At 42.8% G+C, this 17,013-nt stretch overlaps 1 protein-coding gene across 1 annotated transcript in view; it reads right to left on the reverse strand.

Moving 5' to 3' along the window:
- Positions 1-1,646: 1,646 nt before the first annotated feature.
- NCALD (neurocalcin delta) overlaps positions 1,647-17,013 on the reverse strand; it is a 150,696-nt gene continuing 135,329 nt past the window's right edge. The window contains exons 2-4 of the mRNA XM_082258715.1: positions 14,201-14,597; positions 5,473-5,578; positions 1,647-3,109 (exon numbers count right to left, since the gene is read on the reverse strand). Coding sequence (XP_082114841.1) covers positions 3,012-3,109; positions 5,473-5,578; positions 14,201-14,578 — 582 coding nt within the window. The 5' untranslated portion in view covers positions 14,579-14,597 and the 3' untranslated portion in view covers positions 1,647-3,011. The remainder of the gene's footprint in view (positions 3,110-5,472; positions 5,579-14,200; positions 14,598-17,013) is intronic.

Genomic DNA, 17,013 nt, shown 5'->3' on the forward strand with positions numbered 1-17,013 from the left:
ACACTCTTTATGAGTTTTGACTAAACTTAGGCCCTAACAGGGACTGGGAACAGGATGGTTTCACGTGTTTTTCCAGAATTGCAGTGCAAAGGGGAAGAATATTCCACCTACCACTGTTTATTTATGAATTGACAAGTTTTATAAAATGAACACTCAGCTCTTCTCAGTGGCTATACTCATATTGGATTTATTTCATAGAGTGGAGACATGATCCACGGTTCATCAGTTAGGCCAGCCCAGACCATCCTGGTTTCCATTGCATTTAATTTATTTTTTAACAATCCCACACAGATAGTACTTGAGTCATACTGGCACGTACACCTAGTACTGACCATTGTGCTTGCACACAGTTTGCCCAGTCCTAAAGTACAGACCCCTATGTTTTCGCAGTCTCACAGTACTGACCTGTATGTTCTAATAATCTCACAGCACTGATCCCTTTCTCTCTTACACCCAATAAAGCATAAAAACTTGCAAATGATTGAAAAAATCCTGTTACTTGTAGAACCGATGTAATGGAGGCTGGGGGAACTGTAGTCAAATAAGCTGCATATAAAATGCTCAGATACTTGACTGCCATTGAGGTTTTTTTTTGTTGCCAAAACTATAGACTGTCAGTCCCCGTTCACACCGGGGCGACCTGTCAGGCGACCTGGTCGCCTGACAGGTCGCCTGGCATAGAGAAGCTGTGGACCCGTTCTAATAGGAGCGACACAAGTCGCTCCGACTTAGAAAAAGGGTCCGGAGCTTCTTTGGGGCGACCTGGAGCGACTTGCATTGACTTCAATGTTATGAAGTCCGTGCCGGCCGCTCCGAGGTCGCGGTGCGAGCAGCGAGCCACGACCTGTGAGGTCGCCCCGGGAAATCGGATCGCCCCAGTGTGAACGGGGCCTCAGTGTTGCTCACAAATACTAATCAGATTCTTTGTTTTATAAATACCACCTAGAAGTAAAAAAAACAAAAAAGGAATCGGTCTTTTTTAGGCCCTTTTATTAATGAGGAGTATTACACTTACCTCCTTGCTCTGCTCTATCCTGACATGGGTGGTCACTATAACCACAACACACCTGCCTTCAAAGCATATCAGGAAAAAACTTACCATAGGAGCCAGATTCTCACATCAATTTCCCAATGGTCCAGTGGAAATGTTGATTTGTTGCTATAGGCTACAAGAGCAGCTCCTCTTTCATGTGGTTGTAAAGGCACAAGGTTTTTTACCATCATGCATTCTATGCATGAAGGTTAAAAAACCTTCGGTGTGCAGCAGCCCCCCCCCCAATACTTACCCGAGCCCCCTCTTGATCTAGCAATGTCCACAAGAGCCTTGCCTCTCCAGGGACTGGCACTCTTGATTGGCTCCTGCTGCTGTCAGTCACAGCCAGTGAGCCAATCATGAGATGGAGGAGGCGGGGCAGAATCGCAGCTCCGTGTGTGAATCGACACACACAGAGCAGCGGCTCAGGTGCCACCATAGCAAGCTGCTTGCTATTGGAGCAACTAACAAGAGGGAGGGACCAGGAGCACCAGCGTGGGAACCAAGAAGAGGAGGATCTGGGCTACTCTGTGCAAAACCACTGCACAGAGCAGGTAAGTATAACATATTTATTATTTTAAAGGAAAAAAAAATGTAAAGCGTTACAATCACTTTCAGGATCATAAGGGCTGTTGATTTTAGTGGCTGGCATAATCTGTGCACCATTTGTTTCCTTAAAGAATCCCATTTGTAGGCAATAGATGGACAGATTTATTTCTCAAAATGACCATTTAGTGATTATCTCCCTTTAAATGAATGAATGTGATGTCGTGCGTGGCATTCTTTTTAATGAGGCCTTTCTGTAAATTAAATGAGAATGAACACGATGCTATAACATAACCGATTACTGAACAATAAAACACTCACATCCAAATTAGTCATAGCACAGCAATAGGTGAGGAGGAGGGATGCATGAAATGAAACTGACTCACAAAACTGCAGCAATTTGCACCAATATTTCTAACAATCCATGCATATTTTTGGCAACGCTTGCAATTTTCTTCTTATTGCAATTACAACACAGTACATATACCTCCCAACAATAAAACAGGGACATTACGTCCATCTACCAACCACCCGAAAGCATGCTTAACCTCCTCTTAAGTGGGTAAAAGCATTCCCAGTGCGGTCCCACAACATGGGGACAGTTGGGAGGTATGTATTTATTTTAAGCCGGATCTATCACTTGCAGTCATGGATATAAGCCATACAAGAATGATTTTCAGAATTTTCAGGCTATTCATTTATTAAAGCTAAGCTCCAGGCAGAAATAAAATACACAAATGAATTCAGCACTGTGTGGACAGAAATAAAAATTCTCTGGCAGGTAAAACAGCTCTCAATTGTCTGTATTTCATCTGTGTATTTAGCAGTTTGCCTGAAAATTCAGCTTTAAGAACTGACAACATTCCTGGAGCATTGTCAGTTTATGACATCATATCATGTCCAATCCCGGAGGACGGAACCAGCGTCTGGTAAACCACCCAGCTGACCAGTGGTCCACAGGGCTAAATGCCTCTGCCTCCACTGTGGACATGGTGATAAGCCCATTTTAGTAATACTCATCTAAAAAACTGCACAACAAAGGTGCAACTCACAAGCATGACCACAACGTGAATCTTAGCAGTCTTCAGTTGACCAAGGTGAATTCTCACACTTCCAACAGCAAAACTGATTAAAGCAACTACAAAGTAATAAAACGAAGTCTTCACCGCGGCCATGTCGAATTTGTTGATCAGCTTTGTAAAAATAAAAATTCAGGTCTGAGGGAGGTCTCTGTTGTTATCCCATATAGAAAAGCGTGAAGGAAACCCAAGCGCCATAGAACAGTATACGTCCAGCCGCAATATTTATCATTCTTTATCATTCAAACGTAAAAGATACCACATGAGGAGATAGGTAGGTTTGGCTGTGACGTTTTAACACCACAACAAATTAAAATTTGGCAAAAAAAGGTTTTATTTAAAAAAAATAAAGTTCAGAATTGTCCGGCACTGCTTGGGTCACACTGAAGTAGGCGGACGATGGATGGGTCGCTTTTTGCCCCCCTGATAAACTCCTCCAGCGACAGTTTTCCTGTGGAAAAGCAGAATTCAAAGTTATTCCTAAATTAAGAGCAGAATTCTGAAATGATCAGTTCATCAACTTTAACCTAAACTCCAGGCTACCATACATGCACAAAAACAAACGAAGACCAGTGTGAGCGGGCATATGTAAACCATGGCTGCACCATGCGTGGCGTGGCGTATCTTCACGAACATCAGAATGAGAGCAACAGTTCCAGCATAGGAGCTCTTGGTGAACCGATAAGCTGTAAAGGCATCACCTATGGAGATTTTTGGGTAATGTCGTTTTTTGCGATATCACAGATACAATTTTAAGACTTGGCATGATTGATATCTATTTATTTGATGCAACCTCAACTTTTATATTTTATTATATTGTGTGCATTTGCACTAAAATTTATTTTATTATATTTTATTATATTTTGAACGTAAATTTGCACAAATATCATGTGACATAAAAATTTGCAACTATCTATTTATGATGTAACACTTTGGAAAAACACAAGTTGTACTGAATAAGTCTTAGGATTGTATTTTTCCCATTATTGGATGCATACTGGACACCTTTGTTCTTTACCGGTCTGGTTCTGTTGCAATGTTCTGTTCCTTGTCCTTATTCTTTAATAAAACATTTTTCAAACAAAAAAAATTTGCAACAATCATATTTAAATTCTACAGGGGCTCTTTTTTTAGAAAATATATATTGCTTTGGAGGTTTAAGTATAATCTTATTGCCAAAAATTAAGATTTTTATATGTGTGAAACAATTTGCTGTAGAGCCGAACTGGCTAAAGAATATGTAGGCTTTAACAATAAACTTCTATTTGCTACCCTGTACCCCATGCCGGTTCACACTAATGGCGCTTTTCCACTGCATAGAACCGTACCGGTTCGGCACCCTTTTGTGCTTTTCCACTGTGGTACCGCATGGTATAGGGTCGGAACGGTTCGGTACGGTATGGTATAGGTTTGCTTTTCCACTGCATGGAACCGAACGGTACGGCCCTGAAAAAACAGTACCTACTCTATTGTGGTTCCAACAGGTACCAAACTGGTACCATATCCCACAATCCTTTGCATGCAGTCACTACTAGCCACTGATTGGTCAGAGAATCCCACCCACCCCGTTGTTATCCCACCCACTTAACTTTAGTACTGCTTTAGTGGAAAAGCAAACCTATACCGTACCGTACCGAACCGTTCCGACCCTATACCATGCGGTACCAGCAGTGGAAAAGCAAACCAGGCCAAGCAGGGCCGAGTAGAGCCGAGCCGGTACTAGCCGGTACTTGCAGTGGAAAAGTGCCATAATACGACTTGTCAGGTGACTTGGTCAGCCTGGCAAGTCGTGCACCGTCGCGGTCATTGAGTAGTACAGGAACGGTTCTAATAGGAGCGACACAAGTCGCTCCGACTTAGAAAAAGGTTCCTGTACTACTTCGGGGCGACCTGGAGGCGACTTGCATTGACATTCATTTTTTGAAGTCCATGCAAGTTGCGCCGAAGTCACGCTGCACGCGACTTCACAGGTCGCCCCCTAAGTCGGAGCGACCTAGTGTGAACCGGCACAAAAATGTTTGGTTATATTTGTTCAATTATTGCGAAATGTGGTCCAGCTAGAAATCTTGTGAGTTTATCAGTAAATCTTGTAAACTCTGCCTGTTCGGCACTGAAATCTCAAACGTCGTTATCGGCCCTCTGAGGAAGAGGCTAAGCCTTGAAACGCGGTAGCCTTCACGAATTCAGGGAGCGACTCACCCTCGGATCTCTTTGCCGAGGACTGCGTTCCTTATGTGTTATGCTTTTATCAAGAACTCGTTTGTGAGTATTTTTAATCCTTTTATTTTTTAATAAACCTTCCAAAGGATAATGCACGTGGCCGGTGCGCCCCTGTGTTTGTTTGTTGTTCACATTGTATAATAATATTAGCTGGTCTAAACTGGATGCTTCCAATACGGTGATCCATGAGGGGCCCAGTGGTGACACTACGGATTACTATAGTGCTGAACAGGCTAGTCCTGGTTAGATTAGTGCAGGGTTTCTCAACCAGTGTTCCGTGGAACCCTAGGGTTCCTCCTGAGGTTGCTAAGGGTTCCTTGAGCAATGGGCAATTTCTGCCTCTCAGATAAGTTCCCACTGACACCATTGTTCCTTTTAGCTATCTGTAAGGGGGTAATTCTCCCCAATGATGACAAGAGTAAGGAGCATTCTTCCCACTGACTGTCACACTAATGTGTCATGAGTTGTAGATTTTTAATTCTTAGCAGGGGTTCCCCGAGACCAGAAATTTATTTCAAGGGTTCCTCTGTGTTGAAAAGGTTGAGAAAGGCTGGATTAGTGCATAGAATATTTCAACCAGGGACTAGTACATACCATCTCGATTGGTGTCCATTTGGCGGAAGATTTTTTCCGTTCTCTTCTCAGGCGTTGACTCGTCTTCTGGCATTTTCATTACCGAGGAGACCATCTTGTAAATTGCCTGAATAAGATAAAAATAAAATTAGATCATGAAACATTGCATAGACTATTTTCATCAAGGGGCCTCATACTTTTCTTGAAGTCCTATTTAGGCAGTTACGCGTAACATTTTTACTTTGCATAAAACCCCAGTGGTAAGCATGAGGCCTCCATACTATATTTATACAAATAGCTAAATGTCTTAGGATGTGAAGCCACAGAATAGAGGACAGGCATAATTCATACATGACAGAAACAGCCCTGAAATAACTACGATGATCACAGGGGAAATTACACAATTGGTAGGAAGGAAATTCAAAGCTAATAGAAGATACAACTCAAGATGAGAACAAAAATGCATTAATCTACAATGCCTTTTTCTGCATGATTTAATATGCAAATAGAATGGGTCTTCCAACACTGCTGAACTCTCAGTAAAATAATAAAAATTGTTATTATACTAAATGCCTGTTTGATCTGGGGGGGGCGGACATAAAATGCAACTATACATTCTTTATTTCTCACTCCTCCAGGCTCCTGCCGAAGTTGCTTTTCTTTGCTGCTCTGTCCGTCACAGGTACAATTTTTTATTTTTTTTTTTGTTAATTTTTGAAGAATCGGTATAACAAAACCAAATATCAACTAGTAATATAACCCCGTAGGGTACAAGTGAATACACTGAATTACATCACAAATGCGATGAGGGCACTGGGTCCAAGGAACATAAATATAAACTACTGTATTTTCTGGCGTATAAGACTTTTGAAGCTCAAAAAAATCGCCCAAAAATGGGGGGTCGTCTTATACGCCGAGTATAATATCTCCAAGGTAACCTAAGTATAAGTATTACCGGTAGATGAAAATTAGGGGGGGTTCGTCTTATACGCCCAGTCGTCTTATACGCCGGAAAATACGGTAGTAGTCCATAAGAAGTCCTTTCAATTAACTAAATCACACCGATTCTCCTCCTTTATTCCTGGTTTTCGGAGGGGTAATTTCGAACCTCAAGTCAAAGGGGGGGGGGGGGGGGTTTGGTGCATGTAGGGGTGGGTAGTAAAAAAAAAAAGGGAAGGGGGGAGAATCCAGCTAAGGGCAGGGGACTTGCCTAATGCACTTTGATATCATTACATATATATTCACAGACCAGCAGTCATATATTGTGAGGACCCATCCACAACCCAAGGGTAAGGCAAGAATAGTTGCTTATACTCCAAACTTTCTAAACACAGACGTTAGGGTGGCCGGGCTGTGGGGACTGGCAGTAGAAAATGTTCCAGCATCAGTGGGAGTAAACAATGCCTTAGGCTCGGTGGTCAGTGGATGTCAAAAATTTACACTGCTCATGTGGTCAGTAGGAAGAGGAATAGAGTCCCATCATTGAGTGACTGAAGGGCTGGGTAAAGCCAAGCAAAAGGCCTCCAACTTGAAGATCCATGACCTACACTAAATGAGCATTTAAAGCCCCGTACACACGCACAGATTGTTGGCCGTAAATTGTCGGCCAACGTCCGATCTGCCGATTGTCGGCTTGTTAGTATGATGCTTCCGACAACCAACTGCGAATTTTCGGCCGAAAAAAATCTGGTGTGCATGCTATAAAATTTTTGTTGGACAACAACAGAACGGCTGATTGTTCCTCCGTCAGTACAGATTTCGGCAGACAAAAATCAGATGAGCAAGACTGGGCATGCTCAGAGAAGAAAAAACACACGGAAAGTCAACCATCACATGACATCACTTCTGAAGTTGGTTTTTGTTGGCCAACAAAAGTCCAGTGCAAGTCTAGAGCACATTTCAACCAACAAACAACACTGGACAAAAGACGGCCGATCGGTTGGCCAACAATCTGTGCGTGTGTACAGGGCTTAACCCTTGCAGTGCAGGGGAACCCCACTGTAGGGATACATTTCTAATTCTCACGGACTTCAGAAGAAGAAAAACGGTGTCAGAAGGTGGGCCAAACATTCTCAACTTTACATATTTGTATGTATCCAGATACAGAGCAAGCATGTTCAGAAATGCTTTAGAACTGGGGATTCTAACCATTTTATAGATAGCAGACCCTCAATGGATTACTCAATATACCCCTAACCCCTTTTACAGACCAAATGATCATCTCGATCACTAGTCCTATTAGCCACCAGTACGGCTTCAAAATATGTCAATAGCTTGCGTTTACAGTACATATAGATAGCTAGGAACAGACCAGCATTGGGGAGATTCTTTCACTTCTTTTCTTGGTTGCCCACAGGACAGAAAATTGAGGCAAATATATCTTAATAGCAACTTAGACAGTAGTAAAAATTCTTTAGGTAAAGTAGGTGAATGCTAGAGTCTCTGTCAGGTTTTTATTTTTGTCCGATGCACTGTTGCAGATTTTTTCTCACTTCCGGTCTAGTAAAAGGTTGTTCTCAAAGAAAAAAGTGAAGGGAAATCTCTTTATTGGAGCCTTGCATATAGCTGAAAAACTTGACAGGGTTTCTAACTTTTCCCATTCTATCCAAAACTGAAAAGGGTTTTTATGCATAAACATTACACTCGATTACCAAAAGTATTGGGACACCTGCCTTTACACACACATGAACTTTAATGGCATCCCAGTCTTAGTCCGTAGGGGTCAATATTGAGTTGGCCCACCCTTTGCAGTTAGAACAGCTTTAACTCTTCTGGGAAGGCTGTCCACAAGATTTAGGAGGGAGTTAATGGGAATGTTTTACCATTCTTCCAGAAGCGCATTTGTGAGGTCAGACACTGATGTTGGATGAGAAGGCCTGGCTCGCAGTCTCTGCTCTAATTCATCCCAAATGTGTTCTATCAGGTTGAGGTCAGGACTCTGTGCAGGCCAGTCAAGTTCCTCCACCCCAAACTCTCTCATCCATGTCTTTATGGACCTTGCTTTGTGCGCTGGTGTGCAGTCATGTTGGAACAGGAAGAGGCCATCCCCAAACTGTTCCCACAAAGTTGGGAGCATGAAATTGGCAAAAATGTCTTGGTTTGCTGACGCCCCAAGAGTTCCCTTCACTGGAACTAAGGGGCCAAGCTCGACCCCTGAAAACAACCCCACACCATAATCCCCCTCCACCAAATGATTTGGAGCAGTGCACAAAGCAAGGTCTATAAAGACATGGATGAGCGAGTTTGGGGTGGAGGAAATTGACTGGCCTGCACAGAGTCCTGACCTCAACCCAATAGAACTCCTTTGGGATAAATTAAAGTGGAGACTGCAAGCCAGACCTTCATATCTATATCAGTGCCTGACCCCACAAATGCACTTTTGGAAGAATGGTTAAACCTTCCCATAGACACACTCCTAAACCTTGAGGATGCCATTAAAGTTCATGTGCGTGTAAAGGCAGGTGTCCCAATACTTTTGGTAATATAGTGTATCAAGTTGTACTAAAGCTTGTGGTTGGGACATGGTATCACATCAGATTGGGTATAGATGCACTTTAAATCTTCCACTGTGATAACAGGATAAATACTGCAGAATATCATGTTTCATATTCGTTTTGATTAATAAAAAAAAACCTCACCATTTGGTTCGAATACACCTGGTTGAGAAAGCTTCAGAGGGGCCATTATCCCAAAGGACAACAGACCCATCCAAGACCATCATGCCCAACATACATTTAAATTGCACCAAACAACTTTGCAGAGGCCTTTAAAGTAGATATAAACCCTTAAGACCCATTTAAGTTATTGAGGTGTGGTCCTGTCCAAGGGTGACAATTCTGCTCCTCCATGGATACAGCACAGTGGATGAGTGTTATCACCCTAAGACTGGAAGTGTATTTCTAGCAGAATCACCAGATGAAAATGAAGGGGAAAAAGTAATAAAAGACAAATTGAATGCAGTCTTTACATCTAAGGACTGGCAAGCTGCAATATAATGCACGTTTGCTTTTGGGATTCAATATGGTTTAATCAAATCCTTTAAGTGTCTGTTGATATTCTTTTACATACACAATACTTTGTATGGGGAAAAACAAAACCCATGTGCACAGGTTGTAAATATGCACTTCGATTTGTTTATATCGGACTGTCATCCGATCCGATTCACCAGACGAATAGGGAACGAATCTCCCATCCGTCTGTTTTTAGTGGACAGGATCGGATGTTGGCAGGTGTCAACTGGCACGTCTGTTGACACCTGTCGTTCCATAGAGGGGAATGGGTGTGGTCCAATCAAACCTGTTGAAAAAAAACTAACAGGTGGACCCGATCTGTCTGCCCATGTGAAAAGGGCCTTAGGCCCCTTCTACACAGGGGAGTCCGTCATTTTTCTCAATGAGGGATCGATCTGCTGATCCCCCCGCTGAGCAGGCGGGATGGCTGCTCTATCTCTGCGCTGTGTGCGGAGACAGAGCTGTCAGGTCTCGCTGTTCTCTATGGGGAATCAGATGGGAACGGACCGTCTGCCCGTTCTCATCCAATCCCATCCGATCCGCTGGACAGATAGGGTTTCCATCCGTCCAGATTTGACGGATCGGATGTCAGTGGACATGTCTCCGCTGACATCCGATGCTCCATAAAGATCCACCTGTCTGTTTTTCAGGCGGATCTGAACGGTCCGCCTGCGTGAAAGGGGCCTTAAACATTTTTTGCAAGTACGGTACTTCAGAAAGATACTTGTTGATCTTGCTGGAAATCCAATATCCTTGTAATAATAATAATACTGAAGAGTAGGAGAGTGGAAGCCTGGAAGGTGTTCTGTAGCAGAAAATAATGAAAAAACCTTGAAAGGAGAAAGCCAATGCAGTCACCACATCTAAGGAGTAGTAAGCAGTAATAAATTAAATGTTTGCTTTTGGGTTTAGATGCACTTTAAGGAGATGCTTCAAGCTGCTTGAGCAACTTTTGATGAGCTTCTTTGAGTTTCTTCTACACTCACAATGACTTGTATGGGGGGAAAAAAAAAACAAAGCCTGTGTACACACAGGTCGTAATTCTGCAGAATAATTCATCTTCTTGTCTTAATGCTTTAGGCTACATTCACATGTGGGCGTAGCGGATCGCGAGCAGAATCAAAGCAATTCTGTCCACGATCCTGAAATCATTGCAAATCGCGGAACACCTGTGCGTTGCCCGTGATTTGCAATGGCACCCCAAACGCTGTGCGATGTTGCCGCGATTTCCGCCTGCCGAATCCCAGTAACATCACGCAAACAAAATCGCGGGACGCATGACGCCCAAAAAAGGTGCAAGAGCTTCTTTGGGGCGTTGGGCACGATTTTGTTTGCGCGATGTTGCTGCGATTCGGTAGGCGGAAATCGCGGCAACATCGCACAGCGTTTGGGGTGCCATTGCAAATCATGGGCAACGCACAGGTGTCCCGCGATTTGCAATGATTTCCAGATCGTGGGCAGAATCGCGGTGATTCTGCCCGCGAGCCACTACGCCCACATGTGAACGTAGCCTTAATGTTCCTACCTAATCCCGTCCACTGGTTACTAAGACAAGCCACAGATGGTGCAATTTTCTTTCCTGCAACCACGGGTTGATTCCCCCATTAACGCAGTCAGTGTTGATGTGGAAATCCCTCCCGCGGAGCTCTTGTGTTCTCCTGGCCGAGGGGTGCGGGGAGCCGTCCCTGCCGAGAGAGCACAGTAATTATTACTAGCAGCTATAGCCACTGGCAATAATCGCATGCCGAAAATCCGACATGCTGGTTGTACCAAAGTTGATCGATGGATCGACTTCGGTACGTTCAGCCTGCTCATAGATGGTTTAAATCCTGCTGAACAGGCAGAGATTCAAACCATCTATGGCCAGCCCAAGTAATCAATTCAAATTAAAAAAATAAATGAAAATATCTATATATTTTATAGTATATCCTATACTATATTTTATAGTATATAGTATAGGTCCTCCCAAGACCTCCTGCTCTCTAGGATTTCCAGGATTTCTCCAGAGCTTCTCCCATTCTTTGGAACTCTCTACCCCAATCTGTCCGACTGTCTCCTAATCTTTCCATCTTTAGACGATCCCTGAAAACCCTTCTCTTTAAAGAAGCCTACCCGGCTACTACCTAATAACGCTGTTTCACTTGCTCCATCAGCTCATCCCCCACAGCTATTGCCTTTTGTATCAATTGACCCTCCCTTTTAGATTGTAAGCTCTAACGAGCAGGGCCCTCTGATTCCTTTTGTTCCAAATTGTAGTGTAACTGTAATGTCTGCCCTCATTTTGTTAGGCGCTGCGCAAACTGTTGGCGCTATATAAATCCTGTATAATAATAATAATAGTATATCTGCAAATGTGTGAAGATTGGGTATACACACTTTAAATCCTCCACTTTGATTTCAGGTTATATATTGTAGAGTAACAGCTTCCATTTTTTTTTATTTAATTAATCAGAAAATTTGGTGTTCTCCCCTCAACGTTTAGTTCCCATACCCTCAGATAAGGAAACGGCTAAAGAGGGACAAATACCCCAAAGGACAATAGAAATGTGGGTTTTTAAATTTTGGATTGCAAAGTGATAGTTTGAAGACCATCCGTCCAACATACATTTAAAAAGCACCAAACAACTTTGTAGATGCCTTTAAAGTAGATATAAATCTTTAAGGTCCATTCATAAAAGGAGATGTGGACCTGTCCAAGGGTGACCATTCTGCTCCTCCATAGATACAATACAATGGGTGAGCCTTATCACCCTAGGATAAGAAGTGTATTGCTGGCAGAATCACCAGGTGAAAATAAAGGGGGAAAGCCAAAAAAAAAAAAAAAAAAGAAAACTAATGCCATCATCACATCTACGGACAGGTAATCTGCAATATATGCTTGAAGAAGCACAATTTCAAAGAAGCATTTCAGTGCTACTTCAGGTGCAACTTTGAAGACATCTGTGCAAATTCATGCACAGATGACTATGCGAGTCACGCCTGAACTTGTAAAAAATAGTGCAGGAACTACTTTTAAAATCGGTGCTACTCCAATGAAGATTTGACCGCTTCCAATGTAGACAACAGGGTGTGACTTCTCATGCGATTTGAAACTGTCAAAATTGCATGACAAGTTGCACAGGTTTTACCTGTCTAAGTAAACATGTAAAAACTAAAACTGGCCATAAACAGCTCAAGTTTCGGCTGATTCTTGTGAATTGTCAGAAATTCAAGCTGTGGGTGGCCCTGCCGACACCACCTGTGAGAAACAATTCAGCCGAATCTATGGATTTCTCTTAGAAATCTGTACATGTTATCAACAGCTTTGAGTTCAAAGACAACATGGTGTAGAGCTCATCAATATTTTATCTGATATACCACTCTTAAAAATTTAACATATAAACACAAAATCATACAAAAAGTTCCATGTCCAAAAAAGTCTCCATGTTTCTTCACTTTAACACGTATAGTATGCTCATATACTCTCTTGGAAAAATTACATATTCATGAAATAAATACATTTCTGCCTTCTTTTCTTTCACCTCCGTGCACCACCGCCACCATTTGTGCTCTCACCTTAAGGATAGGACCCACATTCACATGCAAGGTCAAAAAAGTGTGCAAATCCTTTAAAGAAAGTCCTCTTTCCTCCAGGAGTGATGGCCCTGGCCTGATCCTTTGTTAAAGAAAAATAGAAAAAATCGCACTTAGCCTATCTGCCTCTCTTCTCTGACCTTGTGTTTGTGGTTGGGTCAAAGTACCACATTCATGAATTGCTAAGATTGGGCATGGATTTACTTTTTCACTTCTGGACCAGTAGATTTTTTCCCCCCTTAATGACCAGGCTAATTTTTTTTGCGATTCGGCACTGCGTTACTTTAATGGACAATTACACGGTCGTGCAACGCTGTACCAAAAAAAAAAAAAAAAAGGATGTCTACCTATGTAAACAAGGCAGACTGCTGTTATGTCAGGGAGAAAAAGAGATCTTGTGTTTCAGCTAGGCTAGCCTGAAACACAGATCACTCTTTTCCTCCAGTGCATTCACTCCCCCCACAGTTAGAAAGCACTCCCTAGGAGCACACTTAACCCCTTGATTGCCCCTGGTGTTAACCCCTTCCCTGCCAGTGTAATTTATACAGTAACAGTGCATTTTTATTGTATTGGTGTCACTGGTCCCAAAAATGTCAGATTTGTCTGCCGCAATGTCGCAGTCCTGCTAAAAATCGCTGATTGCCACCATTCCTAGTAAAAACAATAAAAAAAAAAAATAATAAAAAGCCCACAATTGTATCCCATAGTTTGTAGACGCTATAACTTTTGCGCACATCAATCAATATACACTTATTAGGATTTTGTTTACTAAGAACATGTAGCAGAATACATATTGGCCTAAATTAATGAAGATTTTTTTTAATTCTTGGTTGTTTTATAGCAGAAAGTAAAAAAATATTGTTTTTCTTTTTCCAAATTGTGGTTCTTTTTTTATAGCACAAAAAATAAAAACTGCAGAGGTGAACAATACCACCAAAAGAAAGCTCTATTTGTGGAAAAAAAAAAAGACATCAATTTTATTTGGATACAGCGTTGCACAACCGCACAATTATCAGTTGAAGCAAAGCAGTGCCGTATTGCAAAAAATGGCCAGGTCATTAAGGGGTAAAACCTTCCAGGGCTGAAGTGGTTAATGACAAAAAATCGTGGTTGGGTCTATTCAAAAACAACATGACTTTATTTAGATACCTAAATAAGCCACTTACCTGTACTATTTCCAGCATCTCCGATTTGCTGATATAACCATTGCCATCCAGGTCATACATACTGAATGCCCACTTCAGCTTCTGCTCCAGCTTCCCCCGGGATGTTACGCTCAGCGCTATAATAAATTCTCTAAAGTCAATTGTCCCATCGCCATTAGCATCGAAAGTGCGGAATACATGTTCTGCAAACTTGGAAGCGTCCCCGTAAGGGAAAAAATTCCCATAAATTTTTTTAAACTCCTCCATTGTTAAATGCCCGCTGGGACAGTCTCTCAAGAAGCCTTTGTACCACTCCTGGATCTCATGCTCTGTAAAGTCCGTGCTTTCTAGTAAATCCTGCATGACCTCAGGACGTAGCTTACTGTTCTGCTTCCCCATGATGGCGTGTGACTTTCAACTAAAGATGCAAAGAAAAAAAGAAGATGTAAATTAAACTCTCATTCTTTATCCATGTGTACTATATATACATACATAGCATTTATAAAATACCATATAACATACAATTGTTCTGAGCGAGCGATTAACATGTTCTTTTAAAATGAATGTCTGTGTAAAATAAAATAAAAAAAAAATATATATATATATAAATCAACTCTGCAATACATGCAATTTTCGCCATGTTTATCTCATTAAAAACACTGCAGGCATAGAAAAATACCTGTTGAACTGCCAGAAGTCCAGTGAGCACTTAACTTCCTGTTTGAGTGACAACACGGTGACTCTGCTGCACTGAAATTCTAAACAGTGTCAGCCCTGCCTGAGTTATCCTTGCTAGACTACAGACCTGTTCCTTCTCCTCGCTAGACTACAGACCTGTTCCTTCTCCTCGCTAGACTACGTTACGGTTCCTTCTCCCCACTAGACTATGGACCTGTTCCTTCTCCCCGCTAGATTACGGACCTGTTCCTTCTCCTCGCTAGACTACGGAACGGTTCCTTCTCCCCACTAGACTACGGAACGGTTCCTTCTCCCCACTAGACTACGGACCTGTTCCTTCTCCCCGCTAGACTACGGACCTGTTCCTTCTCCCCGCTAGACTACGGACCTGTTCCTTCTCCCCGCTAGACTACGGACCTGTTCCTTCTCGCCGCTAGACTAAGGACCTGTTCCTTCTCCTCGCTAGACTACGGACCTGTTCCTTCTCCCCGCTAGACTACGGACCTGTTCCTTCTCCCCGCTAGACTACGGACCTGTTCCTTCTCGCCGCTAGACTAAGGACCTGTTCCTTCTCGCCGCTAGACTAAGGACCTGTTCCTTCTCGCCGCTAGACTACGGACCTGTTCCTTCTCTCCGCTAGACTACGGACCTGTTCCTTCTCCCCGCTAGACTACAGACCTGTTCCTTCTCCCCGCTAGAATACAGACCTGTTCCTTATCCCCGCTAGACTACGGACCTGTTCCTTCTCCCCGCTAGACTACGGACCTGTTCCTTCTCCCCGCTAGACTATGGACCTGTTCCTTCTCCCCGCTAGAATACAGACCTGTTCCTTTCTCCTCATTTCTGTAACACTAGTGGGAGTTTTCCAGTTGTTAGTTGCCAATAAATGCTAAAAGTAGGTTCAGCTCTATAAAAGTACTGAACTAAAGTAAATTTACTCATGGAGCATACAGGCTACCGTTGCTGATCTCTCATCCTGAAAGCATTGGCTGTGTGGCTGTTGTGTTGATCGAATATCTTCAAGACCTTCTGAGTCTCTGATCCAAAACAAGCATTCCGATCAGGAGTTCTGACTTCACTTTGGCTCAAGGCACTGTAATTATAAGCTCTAACCCAAGGTAACGAACCAAAAAACAGCAACTATTGTATCAGTCCTAGAAGACATTCACCATTTTTGACACTGGGCAATACTCTGATATCTAGGGACACCCACAGGCACCACTGACTGAGGGCCCTCAGAAGTTCTGACTTTACTTTTGCTTCGTCCTGATAAGTTCCCATACCTTTCATATCTTTTTCAGTTAAATTCATGCCTGTAATCTGACATCAATATGGCACCCACAGACACTTCAGGCAATAAGGAAGATTAGTGATTGGACAGGTCCGGAAGCCTTGCCACGTCGCTGTAGTTTTCCTACCTGTCCCGGTTCAAGGACCCTAAATATAAATGCCTGCCAGTCACGACGCCGATTGTACCTATACATCCAAAGACAACTTAGTGCCTTCGGCCAGCCTAATGCATCTCGATTTAGTGATTGTTTGCTGAGTGGCTAAGGCCTAGCCATTGACGGAGAGAATGTCTTTCCTGCAACCATGGTTTGCGGGAAAGAATTTTGCTCAATTCCCCCAACAACACAGACCGTGCTGATGCGGGAATCCCTACTGCCCGGACATATTCTCTTTCTCCGGCATAGGCGGTCGCTGGGAGAAGACAGTGATTATTGCTAGCAGCTGACACAGCCACTAGCAATAATCGCAAGAGAATTTGCTAGGCTGGTTGTACCCAAGTTGTTTGATCGATCAACTTGGTACATTCAGCCTGTCCATTAACAGTTCGAATCTTGGCTGGTTCCTGCTGAAACAGCCGAGATTCCAACCATGTATGGCTGGCCTAAAGCTGGATACACACTATACAACTTTTGTGGTTTGATTTCCCTTCAACTATGTAGTGCAAGGGCCTGCCTGATTGCATACAAATTAAAAAAGTGTTTAGGTTTGACCTCATATTTTATGGTTTTGGTAATTCTAAAGGAATAAAAATGTATATAAAATTGTAGCGAGTATCCAGCTTTAGCCTCTAAAGCCATTTGATTTGATGCAGTGCTGTTGGGTCGCCAATTTTCCAATTGAAGGATGTTGGGTAGGAGGGGGCTGAC

The sequence above is a fragment of the Pelophylax lessonae genome (genome assembly GCF_965119305.1).
Source record: "Pelophylax lessonae genome assembly, chromosome: 5".
NCBI classification, from domain to species: Eukaryota; Metazoa; Chordata; class Amphibia; order Anura; family Ranidae; genus Pelophylax; species Pelophylax lessonae.